General features: G+C 38.5%; 1 protein-coding gene across 1 annotated transcript in view; it reads right to left on the bottom strand.

Annotated features, from left to right (window-relative positions):
- Myo95E (Myosin 95E) overlaps window positions 1-22801 on the bottom strand; it is a 463721-nt gene that overhangs the window by 75602 nt on the left and 365318 nt on the right. The window contains exons 8-9 of the mRNA XM_069818692.1: window positions 10398-10482; window positions 4288-4394 (exon numbers count right to left, since the gene is read on the bottom strand). Coding sequence (XP_069674793.1) covers window positions 4288-4394; window positions 10398-10482 — 192 coding nt within the window. The remainder of the gene's footprint in view (window positions 1-4287; window positions 4395-10397; window positions 10483-22801) is intronic.

Genomic DNA, 22801 nt, shown 5'->3' with positions numbered 1-22801 from the left:
TAAAAGAATCAACTGAAAAATAACACCCGTGAAAACATTGCTTCCATTTCTCAATGGGAACTACAACGAGTGATGAATCACTTCTTAAACAGGTGCGACAAATGTTTGGAATAATAAGACAGACCGTTTTAGAATTTTCTTTCTTAATTTGGATGAGTAAATTATGTTTTGACTGTTTATATTTAGTAATATTTTATATTAATAATTTGTGGATGTCAAATTAATGATACAGCACCGCGTATCACTGATAGTAAGTTATCTGCATAACTGGAGTCTATGAGCGGCTCAGCCAAGAGCAGGGTTGTCATGTTGCAGTGTCTCTACAATCTATTCACCCAGTATCTCACTGAAATATTTTAACGTAGCATCTTTAAAAATAAGCCATCAGATTTAAAAGTAATCTACATATTACTTTAAATTATATGAGATGATCTTACAATCTGAACACAAATATAAAATAGCATTGTATTAAACTTCAATTTTGACAGTTTATTTTATTTTCTAAAAATAATACCCGTACTTCATTTCATATAACATTTGTGACAAATTTGAGTACATAAATTATGAAATATTTTCCATAAATTTAGTGCAAATAGTAAGTAACGAATCTCACAACTAGGATATTTTATAATAAATCTCAATTGGATAGTAATCTCTTGACTTACATTTTATGGCAAAAATAAGTCTTTGCATTAATTAATACGAAGGTTGTTTACAACTGATTTAGACTAATGACATTTACTATGTCGTTGATGATCAAGGTTCCCAGTTTAGGTTTCAGCCATTTCCATGTATTGTCTTTGAAGAGCTATGCATCGTTGCCACTGCTCCAAAGATTTCGTATGACCACACTGTAACATTCTCTTGGGTGCCACACACCCAGTCTCTGACGCTGCTTGCAGGGCATTATTGTCAGAAAATCTGACACCACATAGGGGCTTCTTCATTTCACTGAAGGAGGATGTGCCAACATTGAACTCCAGTGCCCTCAGCTCGTTCTGAGTTTGTGGCCGGTATGCGGACGAGCATTGTCATAAAGCAACAGGATGTTCTTGACGAGGTCTGGTGAGTACAGAGGATGTGCCAACACAGTGAACCCCAGTGCCCTCAGCTCGTTCTGAGTTTGTGGCCGGTATGCAGACGAGCATTGTCATAAAGCAACAGGATGTTTTTGACGAGGTCTGGTGAGTACGGAGGATGTGCCAACACAGTGAACCCCAGTGCCCTCAGCTCGTTCTGAGTTTGTGGCTGGTATGCGGACGAGCATTGTCATAAAGCAACAGGATGTTTTTGACGAGGTCTGGTGAGTACGGAGGATGTGCCAACACAGTGAACCCCAGTGCCCTCAGCTCGTTCTGAGTTTGTGGCCGGTATGCGGACGAGCATTGTCATAAAGCAACAGGATATTCTTGACGAGGTCTGGTGAGTACGGAGGATGTGCCAACACAGTGAACCCCAGTGCCCTCAGCTCGTTCTGAGTTTGTGGCCGGTATGCGGACGAGCATTGTCATAAAGCAACAGGATGTTCTTGACGAGGTCTGGTGAGTACGGAGGATGTGCCAACGCAGTGAACCCCAGTGACCTCAGCTCGTTCTGAGTTTGTGGCTGGTATGCGGACGAGCATTGTCATGAAGCAACATGACGTTCTTGATGAGGTCTGGTGAGTGCAGAGGATGTGCAAACACAGTGAACCCCAGTGACCTCAGCTCGTTCTGAGTTTGTGGCTTGTATGCGGACGAGCATTGTCATGAAGCAACATGACGTTCTTGATGAGGTCTGGTGAGTGCAGAGGATGTGCAAACACAGTGAACCCCAGTGACCTCAGCTCGTTCTGAGTTTGTGGCTGGTATGCGGACGAGCATTATCATGAAGCAACAGGACGTTCTTGACGAGGTCTGGTGAGTTCGAAGGATGTGCCAACACAGTGAACACCAGTAATCTCAGCTCATTCTGAGTCTTTTGCCTAGTATGCGGACGAGCATTATCATGAAGCAATAGGACGTTCTTGACAAGGTCTGGTGAGTACGGAGGATGTGCCAACACAGTGAACAGCAGTGACCTCAGCTCGTTCTGAGTCTGTTGCCTGGTATGTGGACGAGCATTGTCATGAAGCAATAGGACGTTCTTGAAGAGGTCTGGTGAGTATGGAGGATGTGCAAACACAGTGAACCTCAGTGACCTCAGCTCATTCTGAGTTTGTGGCTGGTATGCGGACGAGGATTGTCATGAAGCAGCAAGACGTTCTTGACGATTTCTGGTGGGTATGGAGGATGTGCCAACAGTGAATCCCAGCGATCTCAGTTCGTTCTGAGTCTGTTGCAGGACACTCATTTTCATGAAGCAACAGGACATTCTTGACGAGGTCTGGTGAGTACGGAGTATGTGCCAACACAGTGAACTCCAGTGAACTCAGCTCATTCTGAGTCTGTTGCCTGGTATGTGGACCAGTATTGTCATGAAGCAACAGGACATTCTTGACGAGGTCTGGTGAGTACGGAGTATGTGCCAACACAGTGAACCCCACTGAACTCAGCTCGTTCTGAGTTTGTGGCTGGTATGCAGATAATCATTGTCATGAAGCAACAGGACGTTCTTGAAGAGGTCTGGTGAGTACGGAGTATGTGCCAACACAGTGAACCCCACTGAACTCAGCTCGTTCTGAGTCTGTTGCCTGGTATGTGGATAATCATTGTCATGAAGCAACAGGACGTTCTTGAAGAGGTCTGGCGAGTACGGAGTATGTGCCAACACAGTGAACCCCACTGAACTCAGCTCGTTCTGAGTCTGTTGCCTGGTATGCGGATAGTCATTGTCATGAAGCAACAGGTTCTTGAAGAGGTCTGGTGAGTACGGAGTATGTGCCAACACAGTGAACCCCACTGAACTCAGCTCGTTCTGAGTTTGTGGCTGGTATGCAGATAATCATTGTCATGAAGCAACAGGACGTTCTTGAAGAGGTCTGGTGAGTACGGAGTATGTGCCAACACAGTGAACCCCACTGAACTCAGCTCGTTCTGAGTCTGTTGCCTGGTATGAGGATAGTCATTGTCATGAAGCAAGAGGACGTTCTTGAAGAGGTCTGGTGAGTACGGAGTATGTGCCAACACAGTAAACCCCACTGAACTCAGCTCGTTCTGAGTCTGTTGCCTGGTATGTGGATAATCATTGTCATGAAGCAACAGGACGTTCTTGAAGAGGTCTGGCGAGTACGGAGTATGTGCCAACACAGTGAACCCCACTGAACTCAGCTCGTTCTGAGTCTGTTGCCTGGTATGCGGATAGTCATTGTCATGAAGCAACAGGTTCTTGAAGAGGTCTGGCTAGTACGGAGTATGTGCCAACACATTGAACCCCACTGAACTCAGCTCGTTCTGAGTCTGTTGCCTGGTATGTGGATAATCATTGTCATGAAGCAACAGGACGTTCTTGAAGAGGTCTGGTGAGTATGGAGTATGTGCCAACACAGTGAACCCCACTGAATTCAGGTCGTTCTGAGTCTGTTGCCTGGTATGTGGACGAGTATTGTCATGAGCAACAAGACGTTCTTGACGAGGTCTGATGATACGGAGTATGTGCTAACACAGTGAACCCCCGTAACCTCAACTCATTCTGAATCTGTTGCAGGGTATGCGGACGAGCATTGTCATGAGACAAGAGAACATTCTTGGCCCACTTCCCCTTCCTATATTTCTGTACTCAGTGACGCATCTCCTTTAGAGAGCCACAATACAGATTGCTGTTGATGGTAGTTTTCGGCGGGAGCTAATTCACCATCAGGAAGCAATTTTCGTCCCAGAAAATCGTTGTAATTTGCTTTCCATGGGATCCAGTGACTGGAATCTTTTTGGTACATGACAGCTTCCAATACTTCGTACTCACCAGACCTCGCACCCAGCGACTACACCCTCTTCAAAGAAATAAAGAAGCCCCTTCGTGACGTTAGATTTTCTGACAATAACGTCCTGCAAGCAGCCGTCAGAGACTGGGTGCGTGCCACCCAAGAGAATGGTATTATGTGGCCATCGAAAGCTACTGGAGAAGTGGCAACGATGCATTGTTCTCCAGGGAGAATACGTGGAAAGGGCTGAAGCAACCCTCGTAACATCGCATTGTTGTCTTAAATGCCACCATATAGAAAGTTATGGTGGAACCCGTATACAGAAATGTGGTGGCACACTATAACTGTTGTAGATGTTGATGACAATAAATATTATTATATTATCAAAAATGCCACAATCTTAAGTTTTTAATTAATATTAATAAATGAAGAGATTCCCGCATACCAACCTTTGTAATTTGGAAGTCCTGTCTGTCATCCAGACTTTCTAAACTGTGAACTCTGCTACTCCGCAGAAAGGCATAGTTATCAAGATTGCGTTGTAGTTTCAAGGATTCTGAAAAAAAAAATAATAATAACACAGTACATCGTAAGTACAAAATAAAATATTATTTGCGAGAACTTGACATACATTCTCCAGGATAAGATGAAATGTTATAAATCTGAATGAAATATTTACAATTAAAAATGGATTAATTAAATACAGATGCTTACTGCAAGATGTAGTAATTACTGAAGGGATGGATTCAGGATTTCAAAAGGAAAAATTCGTGTAAATGTAGATCAGATTTTGTGTTGTTTATAAATCAAAATTTTCTTGCTCCATTAATTATTTCCATAAACAAAGTAGCGTACCTGCCCCCTCCCTCAAATACGTACACAGAAGGGCCTTGGTTATTAAATGACACCGTATAAATTGTTCAATTATCTAGTATCAGAGGAATTGGTGATAGCAAGATGGTTTTTGGCGAGTCTTAGGATTCGTCATGGAATTATCTGAAATTCGTCTTAGTTGGAGAAAATCTCGAAAAAAGGGCCAAATCAGGTAATCGGCCCAAGCAAAATTCGAATCCTCGCCCTTGCGCAGCCTCTGAGTACAATATGTTTAATTACTGTACTCGTACCTGGCATGAAATACTAAAAGTTAATTTAGATTTAACCCTAGAATGTTATTGTATGTAATTTTGACGTATAACGAATAAACAATTGAACCTCACTACTTTTCCCTCCTTCTTCTAGCTATGCCTCCATCTTTCAGTTGCTGATTATCAGTCGTGACAGCAGGTTGCAACTTACACACTTAGTCAAGTTTATTATAAGATATACACTGCGTGGCAAAAGTCTCTCCGCAGTAAACTCAGAGGCGCGTGGGAGCGCTTAAGTTGGCAGCACTAAGATTAGACGAGGGAGCAGCGGTGCGGGCCTTGACCCAGAGCAGGTAATAATTTAGTACGCGTATATACGTAGCTAAGTTTAGCGGAATTTGTTGAGTATAAGTGAGTGTACTAGCTCATCGCCCTCGCTGCGGAGAGACTTATGCCACGCATTATATTTGGAAGTGTACGTCAGATTTACGTATCAATAATATTAGTAGAAAATTTTCTGTCAGTGCAATTTATTTTATTTCCTTATAAGTGTGTTTCATCTAACAAACCAACACTGGATGAAAGCTTACGTGATGATCCCGACACTACTCTGTAAATTACAGATAAGTTCAGATGTTGATGCTGAAGACAATGTAGATATGAAGCTTGTGACAATGACAAAGATCCAATATAAATACCGGGATGAAGTTGCAGCTCAAGGAGCAAAAATTGATGTAGGAGAGATTGAGAATAATTGTAGAAAACAAGCGAATGGGGAAAGAAAAAGAAGCAAGGAAACGTGAAACCCACCATGAATTCATGTACCGAAGAAAATAAAAGAAAGAATAAAATTGCATTCTGAAATATTTACTTGTAGTTAGACATACATTGAAACCTGTCTAAAGCGGCCATCTGAAGTTACCTTGTAAAATGGTCGTTTTATCAGGTGGCCGTTTGATTAAGGTTGCGGTTTTTTTATGAATCACCATGAAAATACTGAATTTCACTGACTTTTTAGGACTGTGCGCGTACAACAATCATGCATATTAATGTCAGCGTCTTCCATTCTTGCAACTAGCCTTTTCAAAACTCGCTTGCGGTACCTCAATTTAAATGACTGGATAATACCTTGATCAAGGGACTGGAGGTGTGATGTCGTATTTAGGGGTTAGAAACACCAATTTCACGGATCACATTGCGATTTTATCGTTTAATCTTGGAATTGAAATCGCATAGCTAATTCTCAAACAATGATGATGTCATCCAAGCTTTATTGTTGGCAGTCCACTTCACCTCCAATAAGCCCATGTCAACATTTTTCAAACATCTCGGTTTCAATGATTTCCCTATCATTAAGAGTGCTTCTTTTTATCCTGCAGCATTATAACAAAAGAGCAGGGTTATTCTGTCTTTTGCCAACTTCCCCCCTTTAGACTCTTTTCTCTAAAAACTTAAGTTTTGTTAGGGGGAGCCCTAAAAAAAACCTGTTTTGTCAACATTGTAAATGTCTCTGAGTTCATATTCCGCAAGAATTGAAGGCAGTCTATTTTTTTCCATTCTTTAATAACATTGGTACAATGTCACCTCCTTCACCACACACAGAACGAAATGCAATGTTATGCCGTTATCTAAAGCACTCTATTCACCCATTACTAGCAACAAAATTTCTTACATCGAGTTCCTTGGCAGTTTCAAGAGCTTTCTCTTGAATCATAAGCCCATTTATTGGCAATTTCTTCTCCCTCGCACACTTGAACCATTCGTAAACGAAATCATTCACATTACTAAACACAGATTCTCTCTTCCTCCCATTCTTTTAATATTTCATCTTTATTCTTAATTATACTGTTTATTTGTGTCCCTCCACATTTGAATATTTCTGTAATTTTTCTCGCAGATGTTCCCTTCTCACTTTCTTCAATCATTTTTCGTCTCACCTCTAAACTTAACACCACTTTACATTTATTGTTAGACATGATTTCTCTCTCAAACTAACTTCACAGTTCCTGTGACTCAAGTGAATGAAAAGAAGAACAATTCGTAAAAGCTGGTCCATATACAGAAAGACAGAAAGAGGAGAAAAAATAAAATTCGAATGGTTAACTACCTAAAACATACAGTGACATTTTCGATAGAAAAAGTCTGTGTTTCAATCCTTAAAAAAAGGTAAGAATTTATAGCTGTGCAGGGTCGGAGTGGAAAGTGACAAAAGAGTCATAAAACAGTAACCAACTAACCCCAAGATATGAAGGGTGTACTGTTGTACACTTAACTATTGCTTCCTGTCCTCTAACCATCGAAAAAAAAAGGTCAGACAGTATCCGTGAAAATATTTTTTGTTGGACAGTGACCGTTATAGTCAGGATCCAATCCAAATAGACCCCGGCCGCTGGCCGGCGCATGAGGTGGCCGCAGAATAAAGAGAGAATTTGTATTGATCTTAAGGAAAATGCAATTGGTTCCCGAGAAAATTGGCCTTTTGGCCAGGTGGCCGTTTAAATGAAGTGACCGCAAAGGCAGGTTTCACTGTATATAGTTTTTTTGGTTTCCTGTAAATTTATTTTGATATAAGCAGAAATTAGAAACAAAAAACAAATAAAACTAAAGAAATGAAATGAAAATTATATTAATAAATATTCTCTTTAGTTATGTCTATATGATTTTATACTTCATGTAATGTATTTTCATGAAAATAAAAATTAGTAACAAAAAAGAGAGCTAAACAAATAAAACTACAAAGAAAGAAATAAAAATAGTATTCCGAAACGAATACAGAGCCCAAAAACACTCTTTTCGCCTATTACGTCATTTTTATGTATCAATAGCAATACAGGACTACTCAATGGCGATAGCATTCTAGCGTTAATAGCCTCGAGAACTGTAAAAAGATTAAGCCAGTTCTAACCAATAAAAGTAGGTCTATGTCTCCTGCTTAATTTTTGTAATAAACTGAACATTAAAAAAATGTGAATCTACTTCAATTAAATTATAATAATAACTGCACTTGCAACTATAACTAAGTGCAATGTAATGATCGGAACAAACCGGAAGAACTTATAGACCTAGAAGCGAAGCGGAGAGAGGTGTGAGAATCACTGATGTCAACGTTGCTGATTTAATTATCTGTGAAGGAAACCAATGTATATTTTGTTATATGTGAATTAAAGTGCAAATTAATAGTGTCATTATATCCTTAATGAGGAAGATGTATTACGAATACAGTACGTTTACTGTTACAAGCATCAAAAGCGCCTCTTCACAACACCTGCAACCATACAACGTCTCCGTTTGCTGATTAAAGCATTAAAGTGAAAGCGATGTTATGGATGTAGCACGAATATGTGCGAAAGGTTTCTTTATAATTAATTATTAAAATGTTTTCGAAAACTGTTGTTCGAACACGAGAAAAAGCTTGATGATAATAACCAAAACAATGAATGTTACAGCACGTGACTATGAACCAGAAGGCAACTCGTGTAAAAATTCGGGTTCGAGTCCTGGTGAGATTTTTTTATCAATATTTAATGCGTCCTTTAACCTAATTCAATGCCATTTTTTCGGTGTTTTGCGAGTGTCTTACTCAATATTGGTAATTTCGTGGCAGTGGTTATTTCCTGATATTATTTTCCTGGCTCTTTCGCGAACTGTAGCTGCTTCACGAAGTGTAGCTGTATGTTTCTGGAAACCGGATAACATAAGCAATCTCTTGGTGGAAATTTGAATCTCGTAAGACCATTGGTTAGTTTACGAAAGAGCAAGGAAAAAATATCACGAAATTACCGAGGTTTACCCTATATTAGGATAATACGAAAAGAGAGTAATGCGATTTATAGCACACGTATAAGAGATCTACGAATCGATTTAATCTGAACTAATACGTACATGTAGGATAAGGTTACCAAATTTTTTTTTCATAATTTCCGGGGACGGGTAACCACATACGAAAATTTTACTTTTGACATTTCTCTTAGTTTCTTCTTCACTAATATTGTTTTTACACACTTTAAAGAATTAAAATACTACTTCTGCTTAACTACTAATTTTTTTAGTTGGTTATTTAACGACGTTGTATCAACTACGAGGTTATTTAGCGTCGATTTAGCGAGATGGTACTTGGCGAGATGAGGCCGAGGATTCGCCTTAGATTACTTGGAATTCACCTTAAGGTTGGGGAAAACCTCGGAAAAAACCCAACCAGGTAATCAGCCCAAGCGGGGATCGAACCCGCGCCCGAGCGCAACTTCAGACCGGCAGGCAAGCGCCTTAACCGACTGAGCCACGCCGGTGGCTAACTACTACTTTAACTACTGATATTTTTTTTTAGAATTGTGAATTTTTAAAGCAGGTCTTCGCTGGATCCCAATTTTGTTCCTGACAGTTCATGTTGAATTTGGTTAAGATAGCAGTTTCTAAACTCATTCTGGATATCTGGGATATACACATCATATTCACTGAGGGGAAGAAAAAACTCTCCACTGAATCATTATTTCCAGAAACACAAAGAAATAGTTTAATTAACATCTGAAGTTGTGCACAGGAAACAATTTTCTCAGAAAAAAATTTAAAAAACTTCACCCGATTTTCAAGTGTGTGGCATTTTCTTCAGTCCACTTTGTTATTTTATCTGAAATCACATATTTCTTCAATTAAGAAGTTTCATCAAATAAATCATCTCATCAGATCAAGTCCTCCTACATTTGAACAAAAATAATGTACAGTCTCTTCAAATCTCTCTTTCTAGAGGACAGCTCAGGTGTATACATTCTACAGTTATCTTATTTTGAGAATGAATTCAACTTGTAGACTACTGAGATATTTAACAGCATTTTCATAAAATTATAATATTCGACATTGAAAGTCCTGAAATATTCGAGGACAAATTATTAAACCCGGAGACATTCCGGGGACAAAAAGCAAAATTCGGGGACTGTTTCCGGGAAAATGTGGACGTCTGGTAATCTTAATGTAGGAGCATATTATTTCGTAATCTGGCGTACAGTTTGCCTAGCGCATGTGAACCCCACGTTAGGATTTAATAATTCCAACGCGGACAATCTTTTTGCACACCACTGTATATACTTGCTATGTTATTGTACAATCAGTAACGACTATAGCAGTTTCATTTCTGTTCAGATTTAAAGACTGAAGTAGCATCGTCAACGACAGGACCTCAATATTAAATGCATGGGAACAAAATTGCAATGGGAAAGAAAAAGAGTTCGCAAAACTGTTAATGACGAACTAAATAACAAAGTGCTTGAATACTGTAGTTCCTTAACATTATGTACAATAATTTCTTTCCAATTTCATGCTAAAAATTATATTTTCCTTTACCTTGGACACTCTGTTAGGTTGGACAATTCTTTTACTGAACCATACGTGTCCAGGTTAGAGGTGTTTCACTGTACCTATATGAATATTCAGTTATAGGTTACAACTAATGAGTGTAGTATATTACTGAAGATACAACTTACTAAGTAGCTGGATATCAGCACCAGTGAGCAGCTGGTAGAAAATATGGAAATTTCTCTCCCCTTGGGCTTGACACGTCACTCTTGACTGGAAAAGAAGAATGTGTGCTTTATTTTATATCTACACATTTATATTGTAATTATGATGACATAGGGATATTAAAAATATATATATATATATATATATATATATATATATATATATATAGCCATTCCTAAAAGTAGATCTTTTAACGCTAAGCAAGCGTGTTAAAACTGACTGTCGTACTGTAGCGTGCGAAGCATACTTTAACACTACAACTTTTCCAGTTGTATTTCAGAAAATATCAATTGTATTTCAGATGTATCATTTGTATTTCAGATTAGTCAATTCAATTTCAGATAGTATCAATTGTATTTCAGAAAACATCAATTGTATTTCCGATTTGTCAATTTAATTTCAGATAGTATCATTTGTATTTCAGATTAATCAATTCAGTTTCAGATATTATCAATTGTATTTCAGATTTGTCAATTTAATTTCAGATAGTATCATTTGTATTTCAGATTAGTCAATTCAATTTCAGATAGTATCAATTGTATTTCAGAAAACATCAATTGCATTTCAGATTTGTCAATTTAATTTCAGATAGTATCATTTGTATTTCAGATTAGTCAATTCAATTTCAGATAGTATCAATTGTATTTCAGAAATCATCAATTGTATTTCAGATTTGTCAATTTAATTTAAAATAGTATCATTTGTATTTCAGATTAGTCAATTCAATTTCAGGTAGTATCAATTGCATTTCAGAAAACATTAATTTTGTCAATTGTATTTCAGAAACTCTCATTTGTGTTTCAGAAGTTACGGTTGGCACCTTATTCTCCAATGTTAAATCCAATCGAGATAATTTGGTGTAAAGTGAAGAAGAACGTAAAAACCCATCTTGGAATTCCTGACGTCATAGCTCCTAGTGTTGTAGGCTAATTTACCTACTGTAGAGAGTAAAATTGATGAAGCAACACACACAATATTGTTGGTGGTGATTGTGCTCGTGCAGTACAACACAGTACAATTCATCAAGCTGCAGCTTTAGCAATGGTGAATATGCCTGTCAGACGCTAAAATGCAATAAAGTTGAGGAGTTTTTAAATCCATTTTCCATTTTTTTTAATATATGTTAAAATCTCAAGTACCCCTACATTTGTTATTTTGTGAAATAAAAGTGACTATGTAATCTTAAATGCATTGGTTATTTTCTGAAGTACATTTGATACCATCTGAAATACAATTGACAAATCTGAAATACAATTGATACTATCTGAAATTGAATTGACAAATCTGAAATACAATTGATAATTTCTGAAATTAAATTGACTAATCTGAAATACATTTCAAATATGTATGGATTTATTACCGTCAGAATTACTTATCAATAATCAAAATTAAACCATTAGATTATTACATGAAATGGTACATAATGACCGACGAACGTTTTCGCCATGAATATGGCATCCTCAGGTCTCATCAAAGCAATGACACATAATGAACACTTATAATTTCTCACCTGAAGATGCCATATTCATGGCGAAAACGTTCGACGGTCATTATGTATCATTTCATGTAATAATCTAATGGTTTAATTTTGATTATTGATAAGTAATTCTGACGGTAATAAATCCATACATATTTGAAATTTTATTATTATTATACTTATCGGACCCAACATGCCTTTGAAATTGAAATACATTTGATAATTTCTGAAGTACAATTGATATTTTCTGAAATACAACTGGAAAAGGTGTATTATGAAAGGTATTTTTAACACCGACTTTCAACTATCTGCGCCGATTGCCAACTGTTTTCCAAAAAATGTCATAGGCCACAATCGCAACCGATCAATAAAGGGGTTCGAATAATGACAGACCTGATTAATTTGAAGGAAAATTCAAAAATCGTTCCGGGGCCGGGCGGACCTTTGACTGTGCGTGCCAACGGTCTACCGAGTGGCTTTCATATAGGCCTACAGCTCCCTGATGTGTATAATGACAGACTTCCTTTTAAAAACTAATGTTTTAGATCAGAAAACGTACACAAATTAAATGTAATTAGAGTGCATTCGTCTTTTAACCCGGGGCCTTTCGATCTGCAGTCGAATGCTCTCCCACTGAATTATACTACCGACTACTGTTAATGTGATGAAGTTTCACTAATACGTCCCCCGATTTGGAATAGCGGTCAGGTTATCTAACTGCGAAACTAGCGGGCTCGGAATCGAATCCTGGTTGGGACAAGTTGCCTAGTTGAAGTTTCTTCAGGAGTTTTCCTTCAACATATTACGACCAAATACTGGGTAAGTTTTGGCGCCGGACACTGGGTTCACCTCGTCGTTATCATCATTCTGCATACTTCCTTAGTCATGTCATCCTATCATACAGAGCTAACGAGTGCCCCAACCTCAAAACAGGATTCTTCGTCATAGTCGCCAAAAATAGGCGGAGGAGCAAACAGCTGCTCGTCAAAATGCACGGCGCTATTAAAAAAGTTTCACTCTTACAATGAGGAGGAATCCATGAGTGGAGAAGTCGAAGGAATTGTTTATATACAAACACGGACGCGTGGCTGCAACCTACGAACAAAATAAAATCACTTTTAATAGTCATTCTACAAGCAAATCAGCATAGTTGTTAGTACGACAACTCGTCCTGCCGTTAGTTTTCCGTGATTTTCCTTGGGCGCTAAGACAAATGGCGTGATGAAACCTAAAAGAAATGAGTCATGGACCTAATCCTTGCCTTCAAAAATTTTCCTCCCCTTTCCTTAGCATTTTATTCTAAATTTTCAGGGTTTACTTTCTTCGTTGGGTTCACACTTCTTCAGGCATTGGCTACGTCGTCGTACTTCACCGCCAGTCTAGTTATCTGCCGAGTGGTCAACTTTCTCCGGACTCAACAACTGCTCTCAATTTGAACATGCATTATATTCAAAATTATAAATTTTAGGCTACAGTAATTCGGCTAGAGAGAAGGGTTTGATTAAATCATCAGCCCTCCAGTGAGGATGACCACAAGGAACCAGAATACAGAACAGTTATGTTTTTTAAGTCGATTAATTAAAAAAATACTAAATTTTGGATTTGGGATTCGCTTGATGCCAAAATGTCATATTGACAAAATTACCTTTCTTGAAAATATAGATGATATTGAATGATATGTAAAGAGTCCATAAGAATTTGTAATATAATGTTTTGTATTTGAAAGACTTGGAAATTTAATTTCACTAATAGTTGGTAGGTAGACTGTGGAAGGGAACCTCTCGCTCCAAATAACACACCTTTGACGATCCACTGATTAACAGGTATGTTATATTTAAGAGAGGAAAGGTAGGCATGGTTAATATATTTCTTGTTTTTCCTTGTTGACCTTATCCGCTTGTGAGAGGTTTCTCTCAAAGCGGATGGTTGGACCCAATACCATGGCCTTATCCTTAACCCTGTTGATGGCTATGATGTCCGCGCGCCTGTTGGAATCTGCGGCCGTAGACTATTACATTAAAAATGACAGACTGTTCTATCCTTGCTTGCTTTCAAATCAAGCTATGTCAAAATACAGTCCCGATTATCCGGCCTTCCGTGTTAGCTGGATCACTTTTTTTTTTATTACTTTTGTGTGGTCCGGGGTTCGATCCCAAGCGGTGACGGGATTTTTCTCGTTGCCAAACTTCCAGAATAACCCCAAGGTTCACTCAGTCTCCTATAAAATTGAGTACCGGGTCTTTCCCGGGGGTAAAAGGCGGTCGGAGCGTGGTGCCGACCACATCACCTCATTCTAGTGCTGAGGTCATAGAAAGCATGGGGCTCTACCTCCATGCCCCCCCCCCAAGTGTCTTCATGGCGTGTGACGGGGATACCATTACCTTTTACCTTTTTTACTTTTGTGTAGTCTACGCAGACCTATATACAGTACTGAACAAACAAAGTTTTTTTAAGTCAATCAATTACTGTACTGCATTATGAATAAAAACTCTTTTATTATGTACATGTGAGTATAGGTCATTCGCTATCTCGTGAAACTAAATGGTTGCGTGCGCCGTAGCATGTAGTAAGAATCTTTTGGTGTGGGTAAGTGAGCTCGCTTGCTACGAGTAGGAGCGTAGCGAGGGAGAAAAGCTTCTCAGTCCACTTTCTTCTTCCCCTGACGCACAGATAAGTTTCACGAGATACCGAATGGCCTATAACGTCTTTCTACATTACTGGGTTCGACCTTTTCCCTTTAAGATTACATGATCAAAAACCATATAGCGCTCTCACGCTCCGTATTATCCGGATTGCTCTCGTTCCGTACAGTCCGGATAATCGGGACTCTACTGTAGCCTACATAAAAGTCTTCCTCTACATCAGTATAGTACATTATGCAACGAGCCTATAATGAAGGTAATTAAGAAGTGAGTATGGATATTTATGAAACAAGCGCAAGCGAGTTTCATAATTTCATACGAGCTTCTTAATTACCATTATAGGCGAGTTTCATACAACTTTTTATGCTCGACCATATTTCTAATTTGATATTATTAATTTTATTGTATCTGACTTGGAGCAATGTCCCGTATGTTGTGAGATGTGCGCAGACGCGAAAGTATTGATTTTTTCCGAGGAACAGATGTCCACATTGACCTTGCTAGGCCATAAGAACCTACAGAGATAACATTGAAATAAAATTAGACATTGAAAAACGAGATGACAAATTGTATTTATTTGAATATTATTTACAATTAACGCTAATTATTATAGTAACAGAACATAACCTTCTGCGACAGTATTGGATTTCCAGCCTCCGTGACTTTTCGCTAATTCTCTTTCGATTGCATATCCGAGAATAATCGATACTTGCGGTTTTATAACGGTAGAAAGCTGACTTGTCATTGGCTGAACAGTTGTAACCTGAGTCGTCATTGGCTGAAAGACCTGACCTTTAATGAGTAGGTGTACTTTAATGACATGCATTAAAGGTCTGCTACCAGGTGTATAATTACTACATTTCGGCATGGTCGAGCATAAACTTAATTAAAGCTTAGACAAACTAATTAAACTACAAGTTAGAGTTAACGGGTTCACAGCTGAGTATCTGGAAAAATTAGTGTATTGGTTTCACAATTTAACACGAAACTATGACATTAGGCTCGTTCCAACAACAGTCAGGAACCGCCCGTAACTATCGTGAGCATGCGCAGTACAGAAAAAGCGTTCCAACACACTCCAAACCAGTTTTGAACCGGAAACATGTACTGCAGTCGGGCGATCCAACAAACTTTTGACACGAGTGCGGAACGGTCAGAAGTAGTCAGCGGATTGAGGCATGTACTGATGAGTGCGTCTCTCGCACATGCGCATAGACTCACCAACGTCTCCTGGATACTGACGAAAGACATGATCGACTGTTCACGTTAATGAGATTACGATGGAAAATGACAGTGCAGACGAATAATAAAACTAGAGATGTAGTTTAAATTTTCGCCAAAAAGAAAGAGAATGAAAATTATTTGGGTATTGAAATAGTTAATTACAATTTCAACATGCAACTTTGATTAAAAGTATAAGTAATAACGTACATAAATTAATAATTAAAAAAATACTTTTAAATGAGAGTTTCCCAGTACACGACATAAAATTAGCGGAATTCTTGCCTTCCATATTCTTTGTTATCTTTTTATAGAAAATTATCGAAATTCTATTTTCTGCAATTTGAATTTGCTGCTGAACGATAATAATTAAGCAGCTCGTTCTCAGCAAAGATGATCACAGTTATAGCATCTCTGGATTTAGTACATGATTCGAAAAAGCGTTCCAACATCATCCAGTTCTGTTTGAATCCCGTAGCAGATATCAAACCAGCGCATGTGTATAAGATGATCCATGGTTCGTACATGAACTGATACATGAACCGCTTGTTGGAACGAACTTAATACGTAATTAAATTCATTCACTCTGGTTACACTCCTATTTGATTCGTTCGTTTTCTCTCTAGTGGAAGAGTATTCGGTTATAAATACAGCAAACTGAAGTTCAATTTTCTATTAGAAAGTGAACATTTAGCTCTTCAACTACAAGAACTTTGTACCTATTTTGTCGTGTTTATCCTATGACGATACCTAGGGTGTCTAGCTACTCGTGAATGTCTAGTGGAGGTTAAAATGTACTCACAAGAATGTGGATAAGTAAGACGAGTTCTGTAATTTATTGCAACAAAATACGGTGCTACAAAGTTCTTACAGGCTCGTGAAAACCGAGATAGTATTAGTTTCTTCCTTCTTTATTTTTTCTTGCTCTGCTTAACCTCCCTTTTATCAGACTTACATACCACTGCGAGTAGGGGAGGGGGATTCATTTGATCGTACACTAGACATCTCATAGGATAATCACGTGGCCAAGCCGGGAATTGGACCTCAGACCGTTTGGCTTGGAAGCGAACGTGCTGTTCACATAACTACAACGACGGACAGTAATGCCACAGTCTACTATATAACGTCACGAAACTTAAGTTTTGAGGGTACTAGGAACAATAGACTGTGCAGGTACTATTTCGCATTGTCTGTAATGAGACGATAGTAGCGATCCTAATGGTTAGCAACTATCTATGGATGCATATTTACTACGTATTGAGCTTCGCGACTGTATATACTAGACTGTGATAATGCCACATAACATTCTTAAAACTGGTGGTATTTTGGTACATTTTCTGGAGCTTTCATTTTTACATACAGTTAAGTTGGATGTGGGAAAAAATTCACATTCTTTATACTAGTTCTTGATAGTTACTTCCAATACGCAATAAGATTCCACAGTACAAGAGTGAATGAGTTTATTCTGCACATAGTGAACAGCGATTTTACAAATATATATTTAAGTACATCAGCGCGTTTGATCATTTATTTCATTATTTCTACTGAAGTTACGCGTAAGGAATGTATATAATACAACTTTTTTTTCTCATATTTATCATGTTTACAGTTCTATAGCTTTAGCTTTAAACTTGACGAAAATATAGTGAAATTACCACTCTTTACAATCTTTGTATAGCCTTGTTTTTGAGAGGAATAAGGAAAAATATAGAAGTAATACACATTGCCATTCTCTTCACAAGAGAAAGATAAAACATGACACGGGCAAAAGACAACCATAAATTCTGTGGCCAGCAGGTAGACTTCTACTCTATTTACAGAAGAGGAGAAAGGGGATAAAAATCCGTTGATTTATTTCTGCCATCGTTTCATGAACGTTCTTCTTCCTTTTACTGTGGAAATCTCAGATATCAGGCAGAAAGAAGACTGTGACCAGTATATTCAAGTCAAATAAGGAGCTATTATTTGTACGGTATAACCTTTTTATATAAGAAATACAGTGACCCAGTTTAGAAGTATTTGTATTATGTAAGGCACTTATCGAAGAGAGGTTACCATGCTGATATTAGATCCGAAGATTTTTAAGCATGATAAAATGCTTCCTTTGCAGAGAAAGTAGAGCTGGATGTTTCGTGTCGTGAATATATGAACCGTAAAGCAATTCTACCGTCGAATGGTAGAGCTTTAGCCAAATTAATCAGTATCTCGCCCACGTCAAAATCCGAATGTTTATTCGTCGTTGATGTGTTGTTTTATGTCACCAGGACGTCGTTAGGGGTGTACGAAGTGGCCCCGAAAAAGACATCACATTTTTAGGGGCATCGAGCCAGGTGTTATTAATAATTAATTAATTAATGCATACTAATAAATCTAGGAAAAATGCTTGTCCTACTAATATGCATTTCTGGATTCGCCCATACGTGCTACATGTCCTGCCCATCTCAAACATCTCGATTTAATGTTCCTAATTATATCAGGTGAAGAATACAATACGTGCAGTTCTGCGTTGTGTAACTTTCTCCATTCTCCTGTAACTTCATCCCCCTTAGCCCCAAATATTTTCCTAAGCACCTTATTGTCAAACAACCTTAATCTCTGTTCCTCTCTCAACGTGAGATTCAAGTTTCACAACCATACAGAACCGGTAATATAACTGTTTTATATAAATTCTAACTTTAAGGTTTTTGAGAGCAGACTGGATGATAAAAGCTTGTCAACCAAATAATAACAAGCATTTCCCATATTTATTCTGCGTTTAATTTCCTCCCGAGTGTCATTTATATTTGTTACTGTTGATCCAAGACATTTGAATTTTTCCACCTCTTCAAAGAATAAATTTCCAATTTTTATATTTCCATTTCGTACAATATTCTGGTCACGAGACATAATCATACACTTTGTCTTCTCGGAATTTACTTCCAAACCTTTCGTTTTACTTGCTTCGAGTAAAATTTTCGTGTTTTCCCTATCGTTTGTGGATTTTCTCCTAACATATTCACGTCATCCGCATAGACAAGAAGCTGGTGTAACCCGTTCAATTCCAAACCCTGTCTGTTATCTTAAACTTTCCTAATGGCATATTCTAGAGCAAAGTTAAAAAGTATAGGTGATAGTGCATCTCCCTGCTTTACCCCGTAGTGAATTGGAAAAGCATCAGATAGAAACTGACCTATACGGACTCTACTGTACGTTTCACTGAGACACATTTAAATTAATCGAACTAGTCTCTTGGGAATACCAAATTCAATAAGAATATTATATAAAACTTATCTCTTAATCGAGACATATGCATTTTTGAAATCTATGAATAACTGATGTAGGCCTACTGTACCCTTATATTCCCATTTTTTTCTCAAATATCTATCGAATACATAAAATCTGATCAATAGTCGATCTATTACTCCTAAAACCACACTGATGATCTCAAACAACTGGAATTCTACACGATTCAAATGATAGAATGATGTTTCAGGTTCTGATCTTCAATCAGGTCTTTATAAGTACTATTAAATTCTCATGCTCTGCTCATCGGAGCTTGAAACGTAGAAGAAAACTGATATGTCGAGTTTAACAATAGATGAATACAATATGTTGTTACAGCATAAGAAACCGCACCTTAGTGATAGAATATAGTCGGTAAGCAAGCAGATGAAGAGCACTTCTCGTGGCAAACATAACGATACTCTATGTTGAGAGGAATGATAGAGACAGACAGTGTGAAGGAAGAAGACGTGAAATGAAATCCTGGTTGGAGATGGTAGGCCACAGTTTAGACAAGACAAAGACAGGAGCTTTCGCATTTGATGTTCCTTATGCGAAACAATCAAGCTGTCTTTTGTAACACGCTCGTTCCGTATGCTTTCGAACCTAAAGAAGATATAACCAAATCTCTGCTCTGATGTTCGATTAATTAACCCATGAAATGAGTTGCAGATAAACATTAAATATAGTAAAACAATACCACTAGGCCTATTTATGAACAAACAGTGTTGTTAAACGACGCACACTATATGGTGTGAAGCATTTTTACGATACGTCAATTATATAGCCTGTTCTTCAAACTATTAACAATATTTTTACAAAGTCCTATGTTTATTCTCACTGACAGACCGCATCTGTGGCTCAAACACTAACGCGCTGGTCTTCCATCCAGGAGGCCCGAATTCGATCCTCGGCGAGGTCGTGATGGACAAAGACGTTGTATAAGAGTTTCTCTCGGAGTACTCCCGTTTCCCTCTATCATTCCACCAACTGTCTTCACCTTCCCCTCATTTCATCTACCATCTGCAATAGTTAAAAATAGGCTGGGATGAAGACTTGGGGATAGTATAGAAGTTTCCTATGTTCATTTAGGAAGGACATGGGCTTCGATCCCTGGGGTTTATCGTCCGAGGATGTGATCTGGCTCGGTCAGGGTTGAGACAGGATGGTCCACTGTCATGATCGGATTCAGGAATACCACCCAGATCACGTGTCGGATTTGGAAAATGGCTGCTTCAGCCGAGAAAGCGCTGAGGTAGCGCATTGAACGCCTTGCTGACCGGCAGCGCTGAAATAACGGCCGCCATTTTTCGTAGCAACATTTTTTTCGCTGCAAGCAGCGAAAGTGGAGGAGATAGACAACAAACAATGGTATTTTATATTCCGGAGTAGACGGAACAATGGCGTGTTTCTTTGTAAACACAGTGGACATTTTGCAATCAGGTCGTTCAGCAACACACAGCTGCTGTAATTCAGCAAAAATGAATAGCTGAATTAGTGCTGTTCCGGCTGAACACAGCCATTCATTGGATATATAGGACGCACAATGAACTAAAGTAAGCCCTACGTGCAAGGATCCATGCCGGGCCAAGGTTCGAAAAGACAAAACAAGAGCGTATGAGTTTTTTTTTTTTGACCATGTGTTCTGTTAACAGAAGTTCTTCTGCCACCGATAACGGTGAGGGAATTTTGGCACGATAAGCAGAAGGCGGTATTGTCATTAATTTGACACTTCAAAAAGTTATTTCAACAACATATCACAATACATTTACGTCTTTTATCTTTCTGTTGCGTTTTGGTTTTTTGGTTATTTAACAACGCTGTATCTACTACTCGGTTATTTAGCGTCGATGAGATTGGTGATAGCGAGATGGTATTTGAGGAGATAAGGCCGAGGATTCGCCATAGATTACCTGACATTCGTCTTACGATTGGGAAAAAAACTCGGAAAAAAACCCAACAAGGTAATTAGCCCAAGCGGGAACTGAACCCAAGCCCGAGTGCAACTCCAGATCGGCAGGCAAGCGCCTAGCCGACTGAGCTACGCCGGTGGCTTTTACCTTTCTGATCTAACATTTTCACAATATATGCATAAAATACAGTTTATCTTGCATAATAGCTATCATTGGCTGCCTACTCAACACGCTACTGTCGCTACAAACAATTCAGTTTCCAAATTTGAAACTATTTGTTTAAATCGAAAGCAAATATAAAGCACCACACTGTATATCCATTAAAACTGTAGAAAAACTGAGTACTATCTTTTCTCCACCTAGTGGAGAATAAAATTTATCAAATTTTAACTGTTTTATCCGTCACTAATTTATTCTTAATTACAATTTCTTAACAAAATAACGATATAACCTATGACATAAATAACTACTAACGTTAACGACTTAACAATAATAAAATAAAATCGAGTTTGAAAACAGAGCCAATTTGTATTTTTTTTTAAAAGAACGTGACATTCCGGGGACAGATTTTAGCCTGGGACAAACGTATGGATACGGGGACTGTCCCCGGGAAAGGGGACATCTGATAACCTTCTTTTTTCTTGTACGGAGGTGGGAACCGAAGGCTTGCACTGCAGCCTGAGACTTATTGTGCTTACCATTCCTATTCTGTGAATAATTGGGTGCCGAACGGTCGCGCTCTTGTACAAGTACAGGACGCCGCACCGTGAACTTAATCCGGGCTATTGTAGAGATTATGATGATATGTGACTAGGCCTATTAATGATGGCGAAATGAGTCCGAGGTCCAACGCCGAAAGTTACCCAGCAATTCTGCTTCAATTGGTTGAGGGAAAACCCCGAAAAAAACCCCCAACCAGGTAAGACGCGCTAACCGTCCTTCACAGCGGTGGACCTGGCAATCTTACATTATGACATCTTGAATTTTATTAATATACGGAGTGGATATAAAGTCTCAATCCATTTTGGAGTTAACGTTGGAATTTGTTGTTTGTTTCAGATAATCTACTGGTACGCTGAGTATTGAAGAACGAGTGGCTATTGTAGGTGGCAGATTGTGCGGTTTAACATGTGCACAGGTGCAGCAGGGATTTGTACATAAATTCCGAAAACCGGCGCCAACACGTGCAAACGTCCGACTACTTGTCAATAAATTCCAGACAAAGGAAATATCGCCGATGAGCAAAGTACTGGTAGACCTTCTGTGTCTGAATAGACTGTGGAACGTATTCGAGAAGTCATCGAGAGAAGCCCTCAAGCATCCAGTCGTCGTTTAAGCAACCAGTTATATGTTTCAAGATCAATTGTTTTGAAAGTTTTGAAGTTTACAATAAAAAAGCGACTTTATAACATTCAGGTGTTGCACAAACTAGACGACGAAGATTATGCAGCTCGTAGGACAGTTTGTTATGATTTAATTAAGGCTGCAAACAACGAACACCTCGTGGATTATATCCTCTTTAGTAATGAGGCCACATTCCACACCTGTCGTATATGAGGTATTGAGCCACCACATCATACCTTTGAGAGATTCGCTTGAAGTGAAAGTGTGGCTTGGTTTCACAAAAACCACTATTCGTGGCCCTTTCATGTTTACAAAAACTACCATTACAGGTAACATTTACCTGGACATGCTGGAACAATTTCTAGAACCACAGCTACAGCAGAATCGTATTGTTAACACGATTGTCTTTCAGCAAGATGGAGCACCCTCTCATTTTGTGATAGATGTAAGAACGTACCTCAACAACGCTTTCCCAACACATGGTTCGGCAGAGGTTCACTACGAGTATG

This window comes from Periplaneta americana, chromosome 2 (genome assembly GCF_040183065.1).
Source record: "Periplaneta americana isolate PAMFEO1 chromosome 2, P.americana_PAMFEO1_priV1, whole genome shotgun sequence".
Lineage (NCBI taxonomy): Eukaryota > Metazoa > Arthropoda > Insecta > Blattodea > Blattidae > Periplaneta > Periplaneta americana.
The sequence above is the reverse complement of the archived record's forward strand: the minus strand, read 5'-3'. Positions and strand labels throughout refer to the sequence as shown.